Source organism: Microcaecilia unicolor, chromosome 6 (genome assembly GCF_901765095.1).
Source record: "Microcaecilia unicolor chromosome 6, aMicUni1.1, whole genome shotgun sequence".
NCBI classification, from domain to species: domain Eukaryota; kingdom Metazoa; phylum Chordata; class Amphibia; order Gymnophiona; family Siphonopidae; genus Microcaecilia; species Microcaecilia unicolor.
The window spans coordinates 328832020-328859314 of NC_044036.1; the positions used below are offsets into that span (position 1 = coordinate 328832020).

At 45.9% G+C, this 27295-nt stretch overlaps 1 protein-coding gene across 1 annotated transcript in view; it reads left to right on the forward strand.

Moving 5' to 3' along the window:
• Nucleotides 1–27295, forward strand: part of CEP95 (centrosomal protein 95) — a 96683-nt gene that overhangs the window by 48801 nt on the left and 20587 nt on the right. Inside the window, exons 16-19 of the mRNA XM_030208432.1 lie at nt 3625–3775; nt 8951–9120; nt 20148–20222; nt 21261–21413. Coding sequence (XP_030064292.1) covers nt 3625–3775; nt 8951–9120; nt 20148–20222; nt 21261–21413 — 549 coding nt within the window. The remainder of the gene's footprint in view (nt 1–3624; nt 3776–8950; nt 9121–20147; nt 20223–21260; nt 21414–27295) is intronic.

The window sequence follows — 27295 nt, forward strand, 5'->3', positions numbered from 1 at the left end:
CTCAAAATAATTGAGGAAGGATACAAGTTGGAACTCCACTGGCCCTATCGTCAATTTCTTCTTAAAGTCCCCATGCAAAAATCCTATAAAAATGCTCCGGCAATAGACTCCACCTTGGTTGCCCCCCAGAATTTAGGGGCAATACTTTCAGTGCCTGAAAACAAGATTGGTCTGGGAAGGTATTCAATTTACTTTGTGGTTCCCAAGAAGGAACCTGCGTTTTGGTTTATCGTATACCTCAAAAAGGGGAGTCGGTGTTTGCATGTTTCCCATTTTAGAATGGAAGTACTGTGGTCAATTCTGGCATCCATCTAGCCATGGAATTCCTTACCTCCCTGGATCCTTGGAGGCTTACTTCTGGATACCCATTTGGGTCCCTTATCAAAGATCCCAACAGTTTGTGATCCTCAACCAGCATTTTCAATTTCAAGCAATGCCCTTTGATTTAGCTACAGCCACCAAGACCACCTTTCACTAATGGGGTAGTGGAAGCATATCTGCACTGATAAGATATTGGAATTCATCCCTACCTGGATGATTGGCTGATCATAGCTGCTTCTCACAGAAGAGTATTCATGCCATGGACTGGGTGGTTCGCTTCTCTGAAGTCTTGGCTGGATAATCTGTCTGGAGAAGAGCAATCTCACTCCTCAAACCCTGCTGGGAAGAGCTTTTCTTCAAGTACAGAGTTCAGAAGTTGCCATTTCAGATCATAAAATCCTCACATGTGGATTACGTGCAAGTTTTAGGATTCATGACTGTAACCCTTTAGGTGGTCCCATGGGTGAAGTTGCATGTGAGACTTCTACAGCAGTCCCTTACAGAGCATTGATCTCCCTTGCCTCAGTTATGTCACCAGACTACCTTGGGCACTGAGAGCAAAAAGCAGTATGGGATGGTGGCTCAGCACATGCACCCTCTTGGACTAGCCCCAGTGGGAGATAACCACAGATGCCAGGCTGGCTGGTTGTGGAGGTGAACTTTCAGAGCAAGGTCATCCAGGGCAAGTGGACCACAACTGAAGCTGCATGGTCAATCAGTTGGAATTACAAGCAATTTGGAAATCACTTCTAGCCTTTGCAGTAAGGATTTTATCGATGTAATGGCAGTGGCTTATATCAACAGACACTGAGGACCTCTGTGCTTATCCCTTGCATTGGGAGCCCATCTTCTTTTCTCTGAGCAGAAAAACACTTATGCAATCTTTTGGCAGCTCTCATAGCAGGCTAGCTGAACGTGGAAGTGGACTTTCTCAGCAGACACTCCTGGACCTGGGGGAATAAGATCTTTCAAACTGGACTTTCAACATGATTGTGAACCGGTTGTGTCTCTTAGTCCTGGATCTGATGGTAACCAGGAAGAATGCCAAGATCGATTCTTCAGCCAACAGAAGGATATGGTGCATAAGCAATAGGTGAGCTGCTTTAGCCCTGGCCATGGTGAGGCTTACTCTGTGTCTTTCTTCCTTGTCCAGTGATCGGGCTGAGTCTTCCATTGGATTGCACTACACCATTGCACCAGATTGGCCCAGAAGACCTTGGTATCCGGATCTCATTCATCTTCAAGTAGACCATCTAGTCAAGTTAGTTCTTCAGCGGGGACTTCTGCATCAAGGACCAATTCTTATGGAAAATACTTCCCACTTTTGTCTTATTGCTTGACTGTTGAGAGATCAAGATTAAGCCATAAAGGTTACTCGTATGAAGTTATATCCACTGTGCTCCAGGCAAGGAGGAGGTTGACATCTGTGGCTTATGCAAGGATATAGATAACTTTTGATGGCTAGTGCTCCCAAAGAGCCTTTTCACCATTCTACAAACATAACATAGTTCACCATAGTGAATATTTTAGCTCGCCATAGTGAATATTTTAGCTGTTTTTACAAGAAGGCTCCTCCAGAGGTTTGGCTGTAGGTTCCCTAAAGGTCCAAGTAGCCGCCTTAGCTTCCTTTTTATAGGTCATTAGAGCATTTTTCCTTTGTGGTTCATCCAGATGTGGTTTGTTTCCTTAAAGGTGTGGGTTGCTTGTAGCCTCCTCTTTGTGCAGTATTTTTGTTTTTCTTCCTCCCCCCTGACATAGAACTTGATTTTTGTCCCTAAATCTCTTCAATAGAGCCCTTTGAGCCCTTGAAGAAATCTTTTCTCAATGATCTTACCTTGAAGACCATGTTTTTGTCGGCCCTTGCTTCAGCCAGATGGATTCTGGAAATTCAGGCTCTTTCCAGTAGAAACCCTTGAGGTTTACTGAAGCAGGAGTCCCCCTTTATTTCTCTCTAAAGTTGTTTTGGATTTTCATCTCAGTTGGCCTCTACAGCTTCTTTCCTTTTGTAGATCAGACTATCCTTCCGAGGTGGGGATAACCCTCTGCTAGATGGGCATAAACCCGTATTTTCTGGGCTTGTCTGTGCAACTAAAGGAAAAAAAATTATCAGGCAAGACCTAATTTCTCCATGTATCCTACTCCGCAATTTGTACCTGTAGGGGGAGTGGGAGGCACAGTATTCAAATTGCCTAGCTGTAGGTTTTGACATTTTAACTTTTTTTTTTTTGGGGGGGGGGGGGTTGGTTTCCATTTATATTTTAAGAACAGTGTTTATTTTATTTTTCAGAGGGGGGGGGATCCACCCCCCACCACCAAGAGCTGTTCTGTACTCAAAATATCAGCACAGTACTGGCCTAGTATTTATGAACCTTGTTTGCATTTCCTAAGTATAACAGACTCTAGCTTCTGTGTTGTATATGACATTGCAACTCTGCTCTGCTCAGGATGGCTGTAAATACTCATCTGTAAATCATAACTGGGCATCCTGGGCTCCCTCTTGTCCAGAGTGACCTGAAGTCTTCAGGAGCAGGACTGATGCCCAGTTGACCTTGTCCCACTAGATGCCAGATGACCACAGTTGAACTCTCAATGTATCCACTCCAGTCATGTGCAGATTTACAGCTATTAAAAACACAAACCCCAATGGCACAAACATGAGGGGTACAAATTGTGCTGAACTGACTTTCTAAATTCATAAAGGAATCCTGTTTAGAAGGAAGGGATCCCCAGAAGCTTAGCCGGTGGTGGGAGGCAGGGCTGGTGGTTGGAAGGTGGGGATAGTGCTGGGCAGACTTATACGGTCTGTGCCAGAGCCGGTGGTGGGAGGCGGGGCTGGTGGTTGGGAGGCGGGGATAGTGCTGGGCAGACTTATATGGTCTGTGCCAGAGCTGGTGGTTGGGAGGCGGGGATAGTGCTGGGCAGACTTATACGGTCTGTGCCCTGAAAAAGACAGGTACAAATCAAGGTAAGGTATACACAAAAAATGGCACATGTGAGTTTATCTTGTTGGGCAGACTGGGTGGACCGTGCAGGTCTTTTTCTGCCGTCATCTACTATGATATGAAGTATCCTCTGCTTTGTGTTCCACACACTGTTTAAAATCTTAGATTTGAGGTTGATGCATTTTAAAATGTTTGATATTCTGCACTTGATCTTTTGTATGGATAGCTTTATCATATGAGGTGTATAATTCTCTGCCCCCGCTCATGCACCCCCCCCCCCCCCCCCCCCCCCCCCCCCCCGTAGAGCATCCTTCCATAGAGCTCTTTCTTGAAATTTTATTTTGATATATCTGCTTCCCAGGAGCAAGAATTTAAAGAAGCCATCTTTAAAGAACCTGCCAAACGGCCTGAATCAGGAAAAGTTTATTCCAAGAGAGAGGCACCTCGAAGTGCGAGAGGTGGCCAGAGGATGCCAAGCAGGGCATTGATCAGACCAAGGAAAGTTACTTCAAGTAAGAGCCACAAAAATAGTGTGGGAAAACTGGCATAGGCTGAAGGGGGGGGGGGGGGGTAAATTTCCAATAAGATACCTAGGTGAGAAGCTCAAAAAAGGCATCTGTTTAGTAAAGGCACCATGTGTAAAATATTGACTAAAATAGGCGCTCAAAACCAGTCCAATAGTATGCAAATGCCAGTGAACATATTTATGCCTGTGTTGAAAAAGGTTTGTAAGTATGTGCATATAGGTTAGTGGAGGAGTGGCCTAGTGGTTAGGGTGGTGGACTTTGGACCTGAGGAACTGAGTTCGATTCCCGGCACAGGCAGCTCCTTGTGACTCTGGGCAAGTCACTTAACCCTCCATTGCCTGCCGCATTGAGCCTGCCATGAGTGGGAAAGCGCGGGGTACAAATGTAACAAAAATAAATACTCTGTACCCCTATATATACAACTCCACCTGTTTCCCAAGACCATCATAAAATAATAAGTTTCAGGAACCTTTCAGAACAATAGTACAATAAATGGAAAGGAGAAAGGAAATACACTTTGAGATAGGAACGAGGAAGGTGAGGTTAACTACAGGTGGTGCTGCTGCCCAAGCCCGACCAGCATACGGTTTGCAGAGCAGCAGCATTATAGACTAGGCATTTTTGTAAAGAAAAATGTTAAGACCCACCTAGAACTGTGTAAATGATCCTTCTAGGTGAAGGAGAAGGGGAGAGCATTCTTGAGGGCAGGGCCACACACCAAAGATTCTGAATTGGATGAAATCATAACAGATTGTGCGAAAGGACGGGATTACGAGACAATTGGTTTGGGAGGAGCAAAGGGTTTTGGCGGGCTGTAGGGTATCAGGAGATGTGAGAGAGTTATGGGGGGTGGTGGGGGATTTTGTGAACTAATGTTGAGTTTGTCTTTTTGAGAATTGAACTGTGTTGGATGTTTTTATATTGTTTATGTTTGTTATGTATAAGGGTGGATTATAAGCAATAAATCTAATTCTCTAGGGTATTAGCAGCCAATGCTCAATTGCACAGAAGTATTTTCTTGTCCCTGTGATCGGCGCATGTCGCAAATGTGTACCATGTAGCAGAGAGTTACAATAATTTAATCTTGTAATGACGAATGAATGGGTAAGAATTCACAGAGCAGTTTCGTCAAAGAGATGGCGCACAGAGTAAAGTTTCAGCTTAAAAAAGCAACATTTGATTGTATTAGAGGTGTGAGGCTGGAAGCTCATAGTATTCAGTGATTGTTCCAAATATTTTTACAGGGAATTTATAGGGGATGTAAAGGTTATAGGCATTCTGGCCAAAGAAATAGGGGTATTAAGGGGCAGGTGAATCCCAGTGTCCTATGCGTAAGTCTAGTCTGGGTTCAGTTTGTGGCAATAACCAATCCTCAATTTGGGTTTTCTGTTTTGAGAGCCGCAGTCTCTGCAGGGCTATTGCAGCTGAGACTCGCCAAGATCTGGATATAATCTGCGTATATGAAAGGTGTTAACCCTAGTGATTTGGATACATCTAAAAAGGAACAGAGACACTTTTGTCAGTGTCTTAAGAAATTTTTTCTGATCTAAATTGGTCATTCAAGTGTTTTGTGCTGATCAATAAGACCAGAATGGTGATCCTGGAGCAACAGTTTCAATCTGTCGTTTATAGACCGGATCTGCATAGCACTATAACTGAGTAATTTAACGTAGTTTAGAACTATAAGCCCTGCTTTAATTATTTTTTTTGAAAGCTGCTTATTTCTGCATTGGAAAAAAAATGTTTAATTACAAAACTTAACAAAAATTCTCTGGGCATATGTTGGCCAAGGCCCCCAACTGCGAGGCTATTCTGATGCTTTTATGAGTGGAGTCCATCTACTGTCTTTCTGTTTCCTCTACTCCTTCTGTTAACAGGATGGAGGTTCACTCCCATCACCAGCCTAGGTCCCATGCTGTTCTTGGGTGAAGCCACTTATGTTTCAACTGATGACCATTCATAGTAAACACCACCAAAAATACACGTATCCAGGAATTCAAATATAAAACTGTACATAGTAAAAACAAACCGATATAATCTGTCATCAAACTTTTAATCAAATTTTTTAGACCCCCCCCCCTTCCCCTCCCTTCCTGTGATAACAGTTCAATCATTTCATTAGGACACAGTACCAGTTATCTAAATAAGTAATCAATAGAAATCAAACAAAATAAAACATGGAAAAGAAAATAAGATGATACCTTTTTTATTGGCCATAACTTAATACGTTTCTCGATTAGCTTTCGAAGGTTGCCCTTCTTCCTCAGATCGGAAATAAGCAAATGTGCTAGCTGACATTCAAGCATTACTATGACAGTAAAATAGATACTATTGGAGATTCTACATGGAATGTTGTTATTCCACTAACAACATTCCATGTAGAAGGCTGCGCAGGCTTCTGTTTCTGTGAGTCTGACGTCCTGCACGTACGTGCAGGACGTCAAACTCACAGAAGCAGAAGCCTGCGCGGCCACATTGGTGATCTACAAGGGCCGACTTCTACATGGAATGTTGCTAGTGGAATAGCAACATTCCATGTAGAATCTATAGAAATCAAACAAATAAAACATGGAAAAGAAAATAAGATGATACCTTTTTATTGGACATAACTTAATACATTTCTTGATTAGCTTTCGAAGGTTGCCCTTCTTCCTCAGATCGGAAATAAGCAAATGTGCTAGCTGACAGTGTATATAAGTGAAAACATTCAAGCATTACTATGACAGTAAAATAGATACCATTGGAGATTCTACATGGAATGTTGCTACTATTGGAGATTCTACATGGAATGTTGCTATTCCACTAACAACATTCCATGTAGAAGGCTGCGCAGGCTTCTGTTTCTGTGAGTGCAGGACGTCAGACTCACAGAAGCAGAAGCCTGCGCGGCCACATTGCTGATCTACAAGGGCCGACTTCTACATGGAATGTTGCTAGTAGAATAGCAACATTCCATGTAGAATCTATAGAAATCAAACAAAATAAAACATGGAAAAGAAAATAAGATGATACCTTTTTTATTGGACATAACTTAATACATTTCTTGATTAGCTTTCGAAGGTTGCCCTTCTTCGTCAGATCGGAAATAAGCAAATGTGCTAGCTGACAGTGTATATAAGTGAAAACATTCAAGCATTACTATGACAGTCTGACAGGGTGGGTAGGAAGTATGCATGGGGACATCAAAGCATATCATTGATATTCTAACAGGATGGGTGTGGATAGGTGAGGGAAGGGTGATCAACAGAGACATACAGCTTTTTGGTTTATAATGGGCTAGGAACCCCAGATCCTTGTTAAGTCCTTTCTGTTGGGTGTTAAAATATTCAATCATTCTGACTTCAAAGGTCTTACGTTCTTGTATGGTTTTAAAGTTACCTTTCAGGATTCTCACTGTGAAGTCACTGGTACAGTGTCCTGGTCCTGTAAAATGTTGACCACACTCCTCTACTAAATAAGTAATACATCTATAAGCCGAACAGCTCAACCCAATAATAACTTCCCAACTATGTAACAAAACGTCATCTGAAATGTATATTGTGTCCTATATCCCTACCCTACAAAAAAAAAAAATCCTCGGACAAGGTGCGCACAGTTCGATTCCAGCCTCCAGGCCAAAATCTGATGACACACAGCAAACTTGGGGCAACCCATGGGTGATGCCATTTAAAGGGCACTCTTTAAATTTCGTAGTTAACAGACAGCGGGGGGAGGGAGAAGGATCTCTCCGGGCTATCGGAACACAAGTCCGGAGGGGGATAGGGGAGGGAGGGGTAGAGGGGGAGGGGAAGAGGAAGGGGGGTGAAGGGTCAAACCATCGGATGATATCACTGGAGAGGGGAGGGTGGGTGGGGAGGGTGAAAAGAAAACAATGTTAGACTATGATAACGAACACAGATGACAATTGCTTTTGTAGATTCATTTGTGAATGTTTTATTTCTGTATTGGTTTGTCAATAAAAATGTTGAAACATAAAGGACACTCTTTATCCACACACGGTTTATTGACTAAAATGCATTCATTTCATTTGAGTATTTATATACCACTTAGACCTATACAGCTTCATTTTACAGGTACTGGGTCTGTCCCTATTGGGCTCTCACAGTCTAGATAATACGTTGTACTACTATCGTACCTGGGGCAACGGAGGGTTGAGTGACTTGCCCATGGTCACACAGAGCTGTAGAAGGAATTGAACCTGGTTCCACAGGATCTCAACCCACTGCTGACAATCAGGCAGCAGCAAGAATCGAACCCAGTTCCCTAGGTCCGCAACCCGCTACACTAAGTACATTAGTACATTTGGGTAAATGTACCCCAAGTCCAGCTGCTGGCAGTATCCGTCTTGTACCTAGTAGCAGGAATGGGCCATGATTCCACAGTGAATGGGGGTAGATGAGTGAAATGGTCCTATTTCTTTATTGGCAAGCACCATTTTATTTAGTACTAAGCAAGGAAGACTCTCACACCAGGTATAAATGTTCTTTTTCAGCATAGCAGATATTAGTAGAGACTTCTCCACTACTGCCAACTCCAGGCTTCACGCCTTCTGTCTCGCTGCACCCTACGCCTGGAATAAACTTCCTGAGCCCCTACGTCTTGCCCCATCCTTGGCCACCTTTAAATCTAGACTGAAAGCCCACCTCTTTAACATTGCTTTTGACTCGTAACCACTCGCCTCCACCTACCCTCCTCTCCTCCTTCCTGTACACATTAATTGATTTGATTTGCTTACTTTATTTTTTTGTCTATTAGATTGTAAGCTCTTTGAGCAGGGACTGTCTTTCTTCTATGTTTGTGCAGAGCTGCGTACGCCTTGTAGCGCTATAGAAATGCTAAATAGTAGTAGTAGTAGTAGTACTTGTGACCTGGATTGGCCACTGTTGGAAACAGGATGCTGGGCTTGATGGACCTTCGGTCTGTCCCAGTATGGCAATACTTATGTACTTAGGATTCTGAATGGAATCTTGTTAGTCTTTGGGATTCTAAATAGAATGTTGCTACACTTTGAAATTCTGCATGGAATCTTGTTATTCTTTAGAATTCTAGAATCTTGCTACTCTATTAACCAACCCTGCTCAGGTCAAGATACAGAGGCATGGAAGGATCTTTCCCTTTTGACAATTTTGTGTGATTTTTTTTTCTCCTTCAATCTTACAGTGAAAATCAAAGACAATGACCTCCTTCCTCTGCTGGTAGAAGAATTCCCCTACCTGCACATCTCTCCCCACACTCTGAATCAAATGTGGAAACGCCAGCTAGGTCAGCTGGAGCAACTGACAAAATCTGCCTCCGAGGAAGACAGGAGCAGGGTGAAGCTGCTGAGTGAAGTGAGTTTTTCTTACCCTTTCGGACTGCATTTTACTGAGAAAGGGCAGGGGGGCTGGGACCAACCTGGGCTGACCAAACACATGTTTTCTACTTGGAGGAGGAATTTTTTTTTTGTTACATTTTGTACCCCGCGCTTTCCCACTCATGTCAGGCTCAATGCGGCTTACATGGGGCAATGGAGGGTTAAGTGACTTGCCCAGAGTCACAAGGAGCTGCCTGTGCCTGAAGTGGGAATCCAACTCAGTTCCTCAGTTCCCCAGGACCAAAGTCCACCACCCTAACCACTAGGCCACTCCTCCACTGTTGCTACTATTTGAGATTCTACATGGAATGTTGCTATTCCACTAGAAGTCGGCCCTTGCAGATCACCAATGTGGCCGCGCAGGCTTCTGCTTCTGTGAGCCTGAGGACGTCAGACTCACAGAAACAGAAGCCTGCACAGCCTCCTACATGGAATGTTGCTAGTGGAATAGCAACATTCCATTTAGAATCTCCAATAGTAGCAACTTCCTCCTCAACCCTCCAGACCGGTCAAGACGCTTGGGTTATGCTCGCCTACCAGCAGAGGGAGACTGAGAACACTAACTTCAAACTATGTACATATAACCTGTGCCTAGCCTTCTGTCGTCAGTATTTTCTCAGTCTCAGCAGAGGGTAGACAGGCAACCTGTGCAGCTTGTCCGGTCTGGTAGGATTCAGAGATTTTGTTAGAAGTTTCTTGGATCTGTTTTTAGATTTCATCCCTGTGCCTGGAAGACTTAGTGTGCTGGGGGTTGGTGGGTCCGGTGGGGCCTGCCATTGTCCCCTTTGGGGTGTCACACCCGGGTGGCCGGGTCCCTCCCCCTAACTGGCTCTCCCGTTTGGGCAGCTTGTGCCTCGGCTGCAGTTCTGTGCTGCAGCCTTGAGTGCCGTATAGTTTAGCAGCAGCAGGGCTCAATTTCTGCAATAAAGTTTGTAAAAAAAAAAAAAAAAAAAAAAAAAAAAGATTCTTTCAGAGCAAAGGCCCAGATGGTGTTGAGAGCTAAGTGAGCTGCACTCCGGGGTTCCGGAGTTGTTCAGCTGTTTTGGGGCGCTGCTATTGAAGGCTCCGGGTGATTGAGGTTTCGGGCTGTCAGCTGTTAGTTTGGCGCGCGATGTCGGGAAAGCCGCTCCGATGCAAATCTTGTGCGCGCCGGGGGGTTGACGTGGTTGGCGGTTCCTGCCGTTATTGTGGCGAACCGAAGGCATCTTCCTCCGCTCCGCCGGTGCTAGCGGCGGAGGTACCCGCGTCTGGCCCCCCAGAGCCGGCAGCGTCTCAGTGTAGCAGTGCGGCGGCGGTCCCGATTTTGGCGGGAACCGCCGCCATTTTGGAATCGGCATCGCAAGGCCCGGAGTTGGTCGGAGGACTTATGGGCAGTCAATTGTCAGGTTTTTATGGGGGGGACGTTCCTGGTCGGATGGGTTTCCTGCCGGATTTCATCTGGAGTTTATTCCAGGCCTGGCAGGCAGGGCCGACGCGAGCGGAGCCCCCTAGTCTGGGAACGGGGGGGGGGGGGGGGGCTAGTGTGAAGAGACCACGTGTAGAGTGGTCGGAGGACTTGGACAGTTTTTCCCCTCCAGAGTCAGAGGGCGATTTTAGTCCCCTGGAGGAGGATGAGGGGCCGTTGGCTGGTTGTGAGAAGGAGATTGCGGTGCCTGGGGAGGACCCTTCGGTAGTTCGCATTTTTCACCGGGATGAGTTGACGGAACTGATTGAACAGGTGTCGTCGACTCTCAAGTTTGAGGCGTCAGCTCCAGTGACAGCCGGGACGCAGGATCCATTGGTTAAGGGGATCCGGCAGGTTTCACGTACTTTTCCTATGAACGCGGATCTGAGGGAAATGATTACCCAGGAGTGGCGTTCGCCAGATGATCAGTGTAAGGTGGCTCGAGCCATGGCTAAGTTGTACCCGCTCCCGCAGGAGGATAGAGAATCCCTCCGGCCTCCGACCGTGGATGCCGTGGTGACGGCTGTGACTAAGGCTACGGCTATTCCTGTGGATGGGGGGGCCGCGTTGCGGGACCCACAGGACAGGAAATTGGAGACGTTTCTCAAGCGGAGTTTTGATTTGTCTGCCTTGGCGCTGCAGGTGTCAGTTTGTGGAGGTCTGGTGGCCCGGGCGTGTTTTCGCTGGGCGGAGCGGCTGCTGGATAGCCCACCGGCGGATAGGGCTTCTTTAGTTCAAGATTTGGCAAAGTTGGAGATGGGGTCGTCTTTCATGGCTGATGCGCTGTACAATTTGTTACGGGCTTCGGCTAAGAACATGACCCTGGCAGTGGCTGCTCGTCGGGCCCTGTGGTTGCGGGGCTGGATGGCTGATGCTGCTTCTAAGGCAAAGCTGTGTTCGCTGCCGTTTAAAGGTTCTTTGCTTTTTGGAGAAGAGTTGGATAAGTTGGTGAGGGGTCTTGGTGATGCTAAGGTTCCTCGTCTTCCAGAGCTTCGCCCTAAGGCCGCTAGGGGGTCCGCGGTGCGTGGTCGGTTTCAGGAAGCTCGTCGTTATCGGCCCGGCAGGTCCTCGGGGGGGACTAGGGGTCGGTTTTTCCAAAGAACTCAGTCCTTTCGAGGTGGTCGCCGTGGAGGGCGCGGGTCCGCTTCGGGAGCGAACGGAGTGTCCCGTCCTTCGCAATGATGGTTTGGGGACCCAACCTCTGGTTCGCGTGGGGGCGCGTTTGCGCTTGTTTTACCAGAGGTGGGTCCAGATCACCTCAGATCAGTGGGTGCTGCAGATTGTGCGAGACGGCTACGCGTTAGAGTTCGACGGTCCTCTGCCAGATTTCTTTCTCGTGTCCCCTTGTCATTCCAGGCGCAAGGTGAGAGCAGTGCGGGAGACTCTGGCGCGTCTGGTCGATTTAGGAGCAGTGGTTCTGGTTCCTTCAAAAGAGCGAGGAAAGGGTTGTTATTCCATTTATTTTGTGGTCCCCAAAAAGGAGGACGCCTTTCGGCCCATTTTGGACCTCAAGAGGGTCAATGCAGCTCTGAAGGTTCCTTCCTTTCGAATGGAGACGTTACGCTCGGTCATTGTAGCGGTTCAGGAAGGAGAGTTTCTAACGTCTTTAGACCTGACGGAGGCGTATTTGCACATTCCCATCTTAGAGGCACACCAGCGGTTTCTTCGTTTTGTGGTGTTGGGGAGGCATTTTCAGTTTTGTGCTCTTCCGTTCGGCCTGGCAACGGCGCCCCGCACTTTTTCCAAGGTCATGGTAGTGGTGGCGGCTGCGCTGCGTTTGCAGGGCATTTTGGTCCATCCGTATCTCGACGACTGGTTGATCCGAGCCAAATCAAAGTCAGAGAGCGAGGACGTCACCGGCCGGGTGGTGTCTTTTCTGCGGTCGCTCGGATGGGTTGTCAATCTGGCCAAGAGTCACCTTGTTCCGTCGCAGTCTCTAGAATATTTGGGAGTACGTTTCGACACGAAGAAAGGCCGAGTGTTTTTGACAGCTCCCCGCATTTCCAAGCTGCAATCTCAGATTCGGCACCTCCGAGCTCAGAGGGCGCCAGTGGCGCGGGAGTATCTTCAGGTGCTGGGTCTGATGGCGGCATCAATAGAGGTGGTGCCCTGGGCCAGGGCCCACATGAGACCGTTGCAGGTAGCGTTGTTGTCTCGTTGGTCTCCTCAGTTTCAGAGTTTGGAGGAGAGGCTCTCACTGCCGGAGGTGGCTCGGTGCAGTCTTCGCTGGTGGCTCCACTCTCCGAATCTAGTGAAGGGCATGCCGTTGGACACTCCAGATTGGGTGGTGCTGACCACGGATGCAAGTCTGTCAGGATGGGGGGCTCATTGTCTGGGTCAGGTGGCCCAAGGGCGTTGGACGTTGGAAGAGGCGAGTTGGTCCATCAATCGCCTGGAGACGCGAGCTATTCGGTTGGCTCTTCGGGCCTTTCAGAGTCTTCTGGACGGCAAGGCAGTCAGGATTCTGTCAGACAATGCCACGGCCGTCGCCTATGTAAATCAACAGGGGGGAACGAAGAGTCCCGGGTTGGCCGTAGAGGCGGCAGAGTTGCTGTCCTGGGCAGAAGTTCATCTGCAGAGTCTATCGGCGGGACACGTGGCAGGGGTGGACAACGTGAGTGCGGATTATCTGAGCAGACACACGTTGGATCCCGGAGAGTGGGCTCTCCATCCCTCCGTGTTCGAGCGGATAGTGTTGCAGTGGGGTCGGCCAGTGTTGGATCTTATGGCGTCGGCCGACAATGCGCAGGTGTCTCGGTTTTTCAGTCGTCGAAGGGACGCGCGAGCCGAGGGCATCGACGCGTTGGTGGTTCCGTGGCCAACTCAGCAGTTGCTCTACGTGTTTCCGCCGTGGCTGCTGGTGGGTCGCGTGGTGCAGCGGATCGGTCGGCACTCGGGGTTAGTGGTGCTGATAGCGCCCAATTGGCCCTGGCGTCCGTGGTACGGAGATCTGATGCGGTTGCTGGTGCAGGATCCGATTCCCTTGGGGCCTCGGGTGCGACTGGTTCAGGGGCCGATAGAGATGGCAGATCCCTCTCCGTTTTTGCTTACGGCTTGGCTCTTGAGAGGCACCGGTTGAGAAAGAAAGGTTTTTCGCCCAGGGTGGTTGATACGATGTTGAGGTCTCGCAAGAGGTCTACTTCTTTGGCGTATGTGCGGGTGTGGCGCATCTTCGAGAATTGGTGTCAAGAGCGGGATTATGTTCCTTTGTGTGCTTCGGTGGTGGAAGTTTTGGATTTTCTGCAGGATGGTTTGGAGAGGGGGCTGTCGCTCTCTTCCCTGAAAGTGCAGGTTTCGGCCTTGTCTTGTTTTAGAGGTAAGATTCGGGGAGTTTACTTGGCGGCTTCTCCTGATGTGGGGCGGTTTCTGAAGGCAGTGAAGTTGATTCGGCCGCCTCGTCGTCCGTTGGTCCCGCCTTGGGATTTAAATTTGGTCCTGGAGGCGTTGGTGGCACCTCCGTTTGAACCCTTGGCATCCATTACATGTAAGGATCTTACTTTGAAGGCGGTTTTTCTGGTGGCCATTTCTTTGGCGCGTAGGATTTCAGAGCTTCAGGCTCTGTCTTGCAGGGAGCCTTTTTTGTCTTTTGCTAAGGAGAAAGTGACTTTACGGACGGTTCCTTCCTTTGTGCCTAAGGTGGTGTCTGCTTTTCATGTCAACCAGGTGATTTCCTTGCCTGTGTTGGGGGATCGCGCTGGGGATCTTACGCAACGTCGACTGGCTAAGTTGGATGTACGGCGCGTTTTACGGTCTTATTTGCGCAGAACGCAGGATTTTCGAGCATCGGATAGGTTGTTTGTGTTGTTTGGAGGTCCCAAAAAAGGGGCAGCAGCTTCCAAGGCTACTCTGGCTAGGTGGTTGAAGGAGACCATTGCGTCGGCGTACTTGTTGAAACGCCGGGCCGTGCCCTCGGTGCTTAAGGCTCATTCTACTCGGGGGGTAGCTGCTTCTTGGGCGGAAAGTAGTTTTATTCCTCCGCAGGATATTTGTAAGGCAGCGGCGTGGTCTTCCATCCATTCCTTTGTGAAGCATTACAAACTTGATGTTCAGGCAAAGGAGGATGCTCGGTTTGGAGCGGCGGTGTTGTCTTCTGCTTTTCGAGGATCCCACCCTTAAGTTTCTACTGCTTTGGTACTTCCCAAGCGTCTTGACCGGTCTGGAGGGTTGAGGAGGAAGGTGAAATTAGGCCTTACCTGCTAATTTTCTTTCCTCTAGACCCTCCAGACCGGTCAAGAGCCCGCCCTGTGGATTATCAGAAGTCTGTGGATTATCAGAAGTGATTTTGAGCCGTGTTCTGCTATGACTATCCTTTCAAGTTTAGGTGGTCGGAGAGAATTTCTTTGACTATATGACTCTACAGAGCGGGGCGTTTTGACGTTCCGTCTGTGGAGGCACACTGTTGGTGTTTGACTAGGGGTTTTCCAGGTACAGGGGTTGTTTTTATTGTTTCAGGTTTTTTGGTTTCTGCTTTGCTAAGTGTATACTGACGACAGAAGGCTAGGCACAGGTTATATGTACATAGTTTGAAGTTAGTGTTCTCAGTCTCCCTCTGCTGGTAGGCGAGCATAACCCAAGCGTCTTGACCGGTCTGGAGGGTCTAGAGGAAAGAAAATTAGCAGGTAAGGCCTAATTTCACCATTCCATGTAGAATCTCCAATAGTATCTATTTTATTTTTGTTACATTTGTACCCCGCACTTTCCCACTCATGGCAGGCTCAATGCGGCTTACATGGGGCAATGGAGGGTTAAGTGACTTGCCCAGAGTCACAAGGAGCTGCCTGTGCCTGAAGTGCGAATCGAACTCAGTTCCTCAGTTCCAAAGTCCACCACCCTAACCACTAGGCCACTCCTCCACTGTTGCTACTATTTGAGATTCTACATGGAATGTTGCTATTCCACTAGCAACATTCCATGTAGAAGTCAGCCCTTGCAGATCACCAATGTGGCCGCGCAGGCTTCTGCTTCTGTGAGTCTGACGTCCTGCACATACGTGCAGGACGTCAGACTCACAGAAACAGAAGCCTGCGCAGGACGTCAGACTCACAGAAACAGAAGCCTGCACAGCCTTCTACATGGAATGTTGCTAGTGGAATATCAACATTCCATGTAGAATCTCCAATAGTAGCAACATTCCATGTAGAATCTCCAATAGTATCTATTTAATTTTTGTTACATTTGTACCCCGCACTTTCCTACTCATGGCAGGCTCAATGCGGCTTACATGGGGCAATGGAGGGTTAAGTGACTTGCCCAGAGTCACAAGGAGCTGCCTGTGCCTGAAGTGGGATTCAAACTCCGTTCCTCAGTTCCCCAGGACCAAAGTCCACCACCCTAACCACTAGGCCACTCCTCCACTGTTGCTACTATTTGAGATTCTACATGGAATGTTGCTATTCCACTAGCAACATTCCATGTAGAAGTCGGCCCTTGCAGATCACTAATGTGGTCGCGCAGGCTTCTGCTTCTGTGAGTCTGACAGACTCACAGAAACAGAAGCCTGCGCAGGACGTCAGACTCACAGAAACAGAAGCCTGCACAGCCTTCTACATGGAATGTTGCTAGTGGAATAGCAACACTCCATGTAGAATCTCCAATAGTAGCAACATTCCATGTAGAATCTCCAATAGTATCTATTTTATTTTTGTTACATTTGTACCCTGCGCTTTCCCACTCATGACAGGCTCAATGCGGCTTACATGGGGCAATGGAGGCTTAAGTGACTGACTTGCCCAGAGTCACAAGGACTGTGCCTGTGCCTGAAGTGGGATTCGAACGCCGTTCCTCAGTTCCCCAGGACCAAAGTCCACCACCCTAACCACTAGGCCACTCTCCTCCGCTCCAATTAATTGCAGGTCAGATGTGGTCGCTTTGATCTCTGAATGATCTCTTTTTTTTTTTTTTTGACAAATCTCCTAACAGGTAATGGAGTACTCATATCGGCAGTTTTCACTTTGTAAAATGACACAGAGCCACGTGTTCAGTCTCCTCAACCCCAAAACAGATTGGAAACTGACCAGAATTATTGTGGTTTTGTTGGCCATTTTGCTTGACAGATTTGCTGTCTCAGTTCAATTCCTTTTTTAACATATAGCGCAACCCCCCACCCACCTAATATGATCTACTCTATCATTGCAATATAATTTGTACCATGCTAAGAAATGTATTATGCAATATTGGACTACGGCCAATCCACCGACTTTTTGGCATTGGGGCAACCGGGTACATCAATTACTGGTATGGGAGGCAAAAGAGGCTAAAGGGCACTGCAAAAGGAAAATCCGATTTCTTAAAATATGGGGATGCTACTTATTTTTTTTATTTATTTTTTTTATTTTTTTATTTTATTTTATTGCATTTGTATCCCACATTTTCCCACCTTTTTGCGGGCTCAGTGTGGCTTACAATAAGTTGTGAGTGATAGAAATACAATTTGTTCCTACTCGGTTATGGATTACATTGTGAGGAATTATGCGAGACAAACTCAGAGTATCATTAAGGAATATAACAATGGAAAAGAGCAGTGAATCATTGGGGGAAACAACGGGAAACTAAAAGGGGCAGTACATAACAACAAGAAAGCATATGGTATACATTTTCTGTGAGAGCTATGAGTGTGGTGAGATTACAGGGGATGAGAATTCAGAGTGGCTATATTGATGCATTATTGAACCGCTGGTGTGGGCTTTATGTGTTTTGGTTCTTTCCGTAAGTTTTCCGAAAAAGATGGGTCTTCAATAGTTTGCGGAAGGTGGCTTGCTCGTAGGTCGTTTTCAGGTTGCGCGGCAGTGAATTCCAGAATTGCGTGCTCATGTAAGAAAAGGTTGACGCGTGCAGCGCCTTGTATTTCAAGCCTTTGCAATTAGGGAAGTGGAGGTTGAGGAAAGTTCGGGATGATCTTTTAGCATTTCTGGGTGGTAGATCTGTTAGATGTAGGCTGGGGCTTCACCGTGAATGATTTTGTGGACTAATGTGCATGCTTTAAAAGTAATGCGTTCCTTAAGTGGGAGCCAGTGTAGCTTCTCTCGTAAGGGTTTTGCACTTTCATATTTTGGTTTTCCGAAGATGAGTCTGGCTGCTGTGACTCAGAAAGGACGAGGTCTCATTGTTAATACCTTATCATAGAATAATGGATAACAACTACAGTGTATGGTGTACAACATGGGATAATTGTGGGGGGGGGGGGGAGGGAGATAGGTGATGAGGGGGAGGAGGGAAGGGGGAGGGGTAAGAGGGTGGGAGGGGGAGCAGGGAAAGGGGATCATATTATCTTAAGGCCGTCAATTGTAAATGTTGTATTTAAACAGAGCAATAGACAAGAAAATTTGTATATACACTATGCTTGAAGTTTATATTGTATTGCTTTGATTTTTCGTAATAAAAAAATTGCAATATAATTTGTACCACGCTAGCACTGGGCTTCATTTACAAAGCCGCACTAGCAATTTCCCACACAGCAACTGAGAGGAAGCTCATAGGAATTGAATGGGCTTCCTCTCATTTGCCTCACCGAGAATCGCTAGTGCGGCTTTTGTAAAAGAACTCTACAGTATTCCATTGATGGTCCTCCTTCCACCAGGTCTCTGAAATGCCTATTACATCTATGTCTTCATTTAGTGCTATAAACTCCGATTCTCCTGTCTTTTTTTTTTTTTTTTTGTAGACGTCTTTATTAAGCATTGTATAAGCAAAACATTACATACTCAGCTCGATACAATACAATTAGTCCTCACATATGGTGGGTCAGACAGTGAGTACTTAGCAGAAGAACGCTCCAACCCGATGATAATGCTATAACGGTTACTTATTATACAAATTATTTCAGTTTTGTTTTATATAAATCCACCCGCTCCTGTCTTATTTTTAAGGCTTCTAGCATTTGTATATAGACACTTGCATCTACAGACTGCTTTGAAGTTAATGGGGATAATTTGCATCCTTTATTCTGTTCTCCCATTGAACACTCCTGGCTTTCTTTCACCATTATTGAAACCTCTCTATCGGGATTCCCTAAAGATCCTGTTTCAGTTGTATCCTTCAAGGATAGTCCACACCGAACCATGTGCTCCTGGGTGACTGTCAGCTTTTCTCCCCTCCCCCATTTTAGTTGAAAAGCTGCTCTATCTCCTTTTTAAATGTTAGTGCCAGCAGCCTGGTTCTATCCCAGTTAAGGTGGAGTCCGTCCTTTCGGAACAGGCTCCCCCTTCCTCAGAATGTTGCCCAGTTCCTAACCAATCTAAATCCCTCATCCCTGCACCATCATCTCAACCATGCATTGAGACTTTGGAGCTTTGCCTGTCTCTCGGGCCCTACGCATGGAACGGGGAGCATTTCTGAAAACGCTACCTTGGAAGATCTAGATTTCAGCTTTCTACCTAAGAGCCTAAATTTGGCTTCCATCATCCATACAGCTTGTGCTGATTGTGGTGATCCCTTTAATCTGGGCAGGCATGGTCCAGAAGAGTGCAGAGAGATGTAGGGTACGATGTGCAGAGATTTAGAGGGGCATCATTTGCATACATGACAGGCAGAAAAGCAGGGCCATGTGCAAAAAAGTCGCTAAATGGTAAGACGGTCCTGAGCTCTTTTACTAAGGTGCTCTAGTGATTTTAGCATCTGCTAATGCAAGCGACACCCATAGGAAAATATGGATGTCTCTAGCATTGGTGTTCGCTAATATTTAGTGGCGCGCCTACAGCGTGGCTTAGTAAACAGGGCCCTAAATGTAAGTGTTTCCAGGACACAGTTTGGGTGGAACTAGGGCAGAATTGTGATGTACAATGCATATATATATATATATATATATATATATATATATATATATATATATATACCGTATTTTTCGGACTATAAGACGCACTTTTTCCCCCAAAATTTGGGAGGAAAATGGGGGGTGCGTCTTATAGTCCGAAGGTAGACTTCTCCCTACTCACGCGATCTTCCCTGGTGGTCTAGTGACGTCGGGCAGGAAAAACCCTCCTCTTTCCTGCACAGCACGCTGCTCTTCATCCTCCTGTATGCAGCCTGACAGTCTCAGCGAGATTCAAAATGGCCGCCGAGACTTCAATTCTCGGCGGCCATTTTGAATCTCGCAGAGACCGTCAGGCAGCAATGCATACAGGAGGATGGAGAGCAGCGCGCTGGGCAGGAAAGAGGGGGCTCTTTCCTGCCCCGACGTCACTAGACCACCAGGGAAGATCGCGTGAGTAGAGAGAAGTGGTGACAGGGCCGGGGGGAGGGCGGGATTCGGACAAGATGCACCGGAGCACCTAGGTTTTAGAGTTGGGAAAAAGGAAAAAAAATTTTTTTCCTATTTCCCTCCTCTAAAACCTAGGTGCGTCTTATAGTCCGAAAAATACGGTGTATATATATATATATACATTCACATTCACTCCTTAGGAGCAGGTGTAAATTGGTGCGCTACTGGGGGTCATTCTATAAGCCTGTTACTATAAGGCACATAGGCTACCTCTTCTAAAATTATCCCCTATTTGCAAAATTATAAGATGGATTGATTGTTTTTCTCTTATCTGCTTTGTATTTGTTTTTCATTTTTTTACAAGGTGGAAACAACACAGAAGAAACATGACCTCTTGGTTGAAATTATTAAGAAGGAACAGGGCCACAATCAGAGACTGGTACGTTTGCTGTTTTATTCCTGTTCAGAGCCACTTTCCTTGCGACTCATTTACAAATTGTTTTCCTTGTGTTATCTTAAAAATTAGGCTTGATTCCTTTCCCTTAGATTGCAGTCACGTAACAGTCTATTTTGTGTGTTATTGTTTTGTTTTGTTTTTAAATAACAAGACTATAATTTTACTTTTTATTGATTGATTAACTTTTGTAATTCTGTGTGTTTTTAATGTAGATTTTAATGTAGAACAGAAATAATACATTTTTAAAATAAATAAATTACTTTACATAACTACTTTCCTTTTTCAGTAACTGCATGAAGTAATTTGTAATCCACATTTATGATAGTAAAATAACCACAGGTTAAACAATCCAACTAGTAGTGCTGGGGCCGGCTTTGTGGTGCACTGCTGTACAGAAGAGCTTGGCGTTGATCCCCTCCGCAGGTAGCTAATGGGGAGCAGAGCGGAAGAGATAGTAGATGGGCAGATTGGATAGGCCATATAGCCTTTGTGCCAGTCGGAGGAGTGGCCTAGTGGTTAGGGTGGTGGACTTTGGTCCTGAGGAACTGAGTTCGATTCCCACTTCAGGCACAGGCAGCTCCTTGTGACTCTGGGCAAGTCACTTAACCCTCCATTGCCTGCCGCATTGAGCCTGCCATGAGTGGGAAAGCGCGGGGTACAAATGTAACAAAAAATAAAATAAATAAATAAATGCAGAGGCTGCATTCGAGCCCCTGGGTCCAAATAGTAATACTTAGGGCCCATGAGTGGAGGGCTTGGGAAGGAGTCTTGGTGCAATGACGGGGGTGGGGGGGAGGTCTGGGTGGTTGTACATGAAAGCTTTTGATTCCATAGCTCAGCAGAGTCTTGGTTCTGATTGAGCTGGAAGACCAAAGAAGCAGGAGGAAACAAACAAAAAAAAAAAATCCATCCCATATTGATTAGTTGTTTTTTAAGATAGTTTCTTTGTATCAACACCATATGGAAATCATAGATCAATTTCCTTTTTTCCTTCTGTTCCCCTTTCACCCATCGATATAGCAAGAATTCAAGGAGCTTATAAGGCAGCAGAAGTCTATGCAGAATAAAGTACGAGAGAGGCGACAGCAGACTATTCGGGCCAAGAAGTACTATGAGGATTACCATGTTCAGCTGCGGGCCAAAATGCTACGGGCCCGTACGCGTGAGGAACGGGTAGGTAGCGGCGGTGGGAGTGGGGCAAGTACTCATTCTGTTATGGTGGTGGCCTTCCATTTTTCTGACTTGCAATCAGAAAAAAAACCCACTTAAGATCTGAGGCACCCGACAACTCTGTATTAATCCTCCAGTGCCTCAGGTCATGGCATTAAGTAGGGATGAGCAGGACCAAAAAGGTTTGGTTAGTGCTTGTTTTTTTTTTTGTGTGTTTGAGCTACTTGTTCGTTTAGATGCACATTTTATTGCGTGCAGTTGATATATGCATGTAAATTCATAGGTATACTCACATACAAACGATTTGAGTGTACTTTCAATTTTTAGGCACTCAAACAAACCAGTTCTGAACCCACCAATTCACATTGCTACCATTAGGGTAGTGGGGACTGAAAACTGCTTTGACCTTGTTGTGACCTCTGCCCTCACATAGGTGACTCCTCCAGGTTTTCTTATCAGTATGTGCTCCACTCTCACTAGGAGCCACTAAGCCTTTTAACCTTTACATGTATCCTCCTGAAATACATAAGCTCTGGTTTTTGCATTTGTAACCATGATGATTATTTTTGCCTCTTTCTCTTTAAATAGGACAGTACTATTCTTTTTAAACCTCATGCTTTGAAGTAGGTCTGTACATTGATTAAAAATTTTAATTACATGATTAATTACATAAAGCGTCCCCCCTCACATTTCCTCCTGTACAGTGCAACATATACATAGCAGATGTAAATTCTCAAAACCCGACATATGTCAATTCCTAAACTAAAAATAAAATCATTTATTTTACCCTTGTTGTCTGAAGATTTTATCTTTTTAATCATCTTGTTCCCTGTCTCTGGTTTTGTTTCACTGTGCCCTGAGCTCTCCTGTCTATTCACTATTTCTTTTTTCTCTTTCTCATCCTGCCCTATATCCATCTTTCACATTTTTCATGCATATTTTTCCTTCTTTTCATTCATTTTGTTTCCTCCTTTTCAAATCTGTCTAGTTTCTATCTCTTCCATTCCATTCATGGGCACAGTCTCCTCCTGTCTCTCTTCTCTCCCCCTCCCCTCCCTTCCCTTCGCTTCCCCTCCCCTCCACGGGCATAGTCTCCTCCTGTCTCTCTTCTTTCCCCTTTCCTTCCCCTCCGTGGGCAACTCCTGTCTCTCTTCTCTCTCCTTTCCTTCCCCTCCATGGGCACAGTCTCGACAGGAGGAGACTGTCCTCGTGTCTCTCTTCTCTCCCCTTTCCTTCCCCTCCATGGGCACATCCTCCTGTCTCTCTTCTCTCAGCCCTCTCTGACTTTGCCTTTAGTGCTGTAGCGCTGAAAGCATGCTGCTCCTTTCAGCTGCCCGAAACCTCTCTGTAGTGTCCCGCCTGGAAACAGGAAAATTCTTTCAGAGGAGGCAGTACGGTACAGAGACTGAAAGAAGCAGTGCTGAAGGCAAAGTTGGAGGACCGAGAGGAGCAGGTATAAGGAGAGAGAACCAGTGCTGCTGCCTACAGCCTCTCCAGCCTTGTTGCAGACCCAAAGTGCCACGGACTCATACCTCCACGGCAGTGGTGTGCTGGTAAATTTTTAACAGGCTCTCTCCATGGTCCACCTCGGCGCCCCCCCATCCACCTCTGCGCCCCCCAAAATTGCAGAGCTGGCTATAGCCAGTGGGGGGGGGGGGGGGGGGGCAATGCATTACTCTGTCCAGGAAAAAAAAAATTAAATGATCCCAGGTTCCAATCTAATTCATGTTTAATGTGGGATAAAATGCCATAAATAAGTAAATAAATATAAACTTTTAATGTTGAGCACCTGATTCTCAAAGGGAACATATTCCAAACACTATAATGAAAATAAAATGATTTTTTTCTACCTTTGTTGTCTGGTGACTGTTTTTCTGATCATGCTGGCCCAGTACCCGATTCTGCTGCTATCTGTCCTCTTAACTCCGTTTCCAGGGTTTCCTTTCCATTTATTTCTTTCCTTTCCTCCTTTCTTCTTCATTTCTGGTCCTCAGCTTCTGCCTATTTTCTTCATCCATGTGCAGTTTTTCTCCTCTCTTCCTTTTTCCTTATCTTATCTCCTTCCTCACTCTTCCCTCCCCTCCATCCATGTCCAGCATTTATTCTCTCTCCCCTCCTCTCCCCCTGCCCTCCATCCACCCATGGCCAGCGACCCTTCTCTCCCCTGCCCTCCATCCACCCATGGCCAGCAGTGACCCTCCTCTCCCCTGCCCTGCATGCACCCATGGCCAGCAGCTCCCTTCTTTCCCCTGCCACCCCCTCCCGACTCGTTTCGCAAATTCTCCTGCTTCCTCCCTCCCTCCCTATCCGGTCCCTCACCGACCCTACCTTGGCCATCAAATTCTTCAGGGCAGGCAGTGTTGCCTGCCCGCTGCCCGATCGCGTTTCAAAATGGCCGCCGAGACTTACAGAAGTCTCGCGAGGCTGCCTCTGGAAGTCTCGGCGGCCATTTTTAAAGCACAAACAGGCGGCGGAGGAAAGTCAGCGATAGCTGCGGGCAGGCAACACTGCCTGCCCCGAAGAATTCAATATTCAAGGTAGGATCGATGAGGGACCGGATCCGGAGGGCGGAGGGAGGGAGAGCCGGCTCGCCCTTTCCAACAACCGGCTTGCAAGTCCGGCCAAAATTTAACAACCGGATCTTGCGAGCTGGCTCCAGCACCACTGCTCCACGGTTACTTCTGGATCACGGGTGTGTGGCTCCACGTTCCCTGGCAGCCTTGGGAGCACAGCAGCAGGGCTGACCCAGCAGCCAGTCTTTGCAGCCCAGGTAAGCCCACAAAGGGGGCAATGAGGGAGCAAGATATTAACTTGTATTAAAATTGTAATGCACATTAAATGTACAGCCCTGCTTTGAAGTGTAGCAGTTCTTTTAGATTTAAAATGTTATTTTAATAATTCATCACATTTTTCAAATATTTCAATCATAAACATATTCTGATTTTAAAAGTGAGATTTAGGCACTTTGTACTCCATCCATGGTGTTGGTTGTATTTATTTGTTGCATTTGTATCCCACATTATCCCACCTCTTTGCAGGCTCAATGTGGCTTACAATACATCATGAGTAGTGGAAATACACGAGAAAGTATACATTTAGTAATAACAAGGATTTTGGGTAACATGCTAATGATAAGACATAATAGTATTTTAACGAGCAAACATAGTAAGAAATGTATAAGAATTATATAAGAAAATATACATTTTGTAATAGCAAAAGGATCTTAGGTAACGTGATAGTGAAAAACATAATAGTTTAGCAAGTAAATATTGTAGAGGCAGTTCTGGATATGTGTATAGGAGTTCATATTTGTTGGTCATTGTTGTATGTCTTGTTAAAGAGATGAGTCTTCAGTAGAATTCGGAAGTTAGCTAGTTCATAGATCGTTTTAAAGTTGCTCGGCAGCGCATTCCAGAATTGTGTGCTCAGCTGAGTAGGAAAAGGTTGATGCATGCGTTAGTTTGTATTTAAGACCTTTACAGTTTGGGAAGTGAAGATGAAGGAATGTACGGGATGATTTTTTAGCATTCCTGGGTGGTAGGTCTATCAGGTCTGACATATAGGCTGGTGCGTCTCCGTGAATAATTTTATGAGCTAGGGTGCATATTTTGAACGTGATACGTTCTTTGAGTGGGAGCCAATGCAGCTTTTTCTGTAAGGGTTTAGCGCTTTCGTATTTTGTTTTACCGAATATGAGTATTGACCTGACATCCCAGAAGAGCTTACTTTTTTAATGGTTGAGATTCACAATCTCTTATACCCGTTGTTTTACAAATTAGCTGTTCTCTTTATAAGCTTTTCTATTCAGTTTTAATTTTTTTCCATCATGACTGCAGCACACCATTCGCTTTTCAAATAGGACAGTTGAGCATATGTGGCATATTTTTGCATGCACAGCTCATTGCATAAGACAGCAGTGGTAGGTAAGTTCCTTTTTAGCTGGAGAACCTTTCTCTGCCATGGATTCCATGAGCAGAATTAAGTGTTGTTGAGAAAATCACCTAGGAGGCCCCACAATCCTGCTGCAATCCTCTCAAATATATGAACAAGTAGGAAGCACACTGTCTTGAAAGGCAATGGTCCAGCATCACTAGGTTGATGGACACATTGGAAAGAGATCAACATAGAAGCATACTTGACATGATGGGAGGCTATTCCAACTACACAAGTCGGTATTCTTAAAAGACTAATGAATGAAGTACTAGAGCGTAAGTTCCTGGACTTAACACTTGGTGACATCAAACTTTGAAAATGTAGTCTAGTGGTAATGGTCATATAGCTTTGGCAGTCAGTTTCACCAGGTTCTAATGAGTGCCTGAGTTAAGGAGGCCAAGAAAGACTAATGGGGCTCATTTTCAAAGCACTTAGCCTTCCAAAGTTCCATAGAAACCTATGGAACTTTGGAAGGCTAAGTGCTTTGAAAATATGCCTATAAGAATTCTTGTGTAGGGGAGCTACAGCTAGAAGCCTTTGTTGAGAGAATGAACATCTATTTTTCTGCCCAAGGTGTACAGATTCCCTTTTACAAGAGAATCTCTAACTTCAGTACTTACAAGAAACTTTATGGAGAAGCTGGTATAGGACCCAACAAGAGGAGGAAAAATTCTAGACCTAGTCCTTAGTGGAGCACATGATCTTGTGCAGGAGGTAATGGTGATGGGGCACTTGATAACAGTGATCATAATATGATCAGATTTGATATCGACTTTGGAGTAAGTACATACAGGAAATCCAATACGTTAGCATTTAGCTTTCAATAAAATGAGAAGAACGGTGAAAAAAAAAAAAAAAAACTTAGAGGAACAGCTGCAACAGTCAAGAATTTACATCTGGCATGGATGCTGTTCAAAAATACCATCTTGGAAGCCCAGGCCAGTTTTATTGCATGTATTAAAAAAGGATGAAGGAAGGCCGAACGACAGCCGGCACGATTAAGAAATGAGGTGAAGGAAGCCATTAGAGCTAAAAGAAAATCCTTCAGAAAATGGAAGAAGGATCCAACTGTATAAGGAATGGCAAGGCAAATTCAAAGCGCTGATATGGAAGGTAAAGGGGGCCTTTGAAAAAAGTTTGCGTTGGAGTCAAAAATACATAGTAGAAACTTTTTTTAGGTATATTAAAAGCAAGAAGCCAGCAAAAGATGGACCGCTAGATGACCGAGGGGTAAAAGGGACAATCGGGGAAGACAAAGCCGTAGCGGAGAGATTAAATTAATTCTTTGCTTCAGTCTTCACCAAGGAAGATTTGAGAGAGATACCAAATGGTGTTCAAAACTGAATGAATTCTCCATAAACCTGGAGCATGTAATGGCGCAATTTGACAAATTGAAGAGTAATAGATTGCCTGAACCGGGTGGTATTCATCCCAGAGTACTGATAAAATTGAAAAATGAACTTGCAGAACTATGGTTAGCAATATGTAACTTATCTTTTAAAATCAAGCATGGAACCGGAAGATTGGAGAATGGCCAATGCAACGCCAATTTTTTAAAAAGGTTCCAGAGATGATCCGGGAAATTATAGACCGGTGAAACCGACGGCAAAATGGTAAAGACTATTATAAAGAACAAAGGGGTCCTTTAATAAGGTGCGCTGAAAAACGGCCTGCGCTTCTGTTTTAGCTCTGTCTCTGGTCCCGCCCTCATTTCCTGTATGCGAAAGGGCGGGACCAGAGGAACAGCTGAAACAGAAGCGAAGGCAGTGTGAAGCACCATGCCGTGCCTGCTCAATTTCACTGTTGCCGGTGGACCAGGAGGTAAGAAGTTTTAAATAACAGCCGGCACTTCCAAAGGGGAGGGGCAGCTGCACACGTCCTGCTTCCACTTGGAGGGCAGAGAGAGGGAGGGAGGCGCAGGGCGGTGGAACTCAGAGGAGAGACAGCTGGCA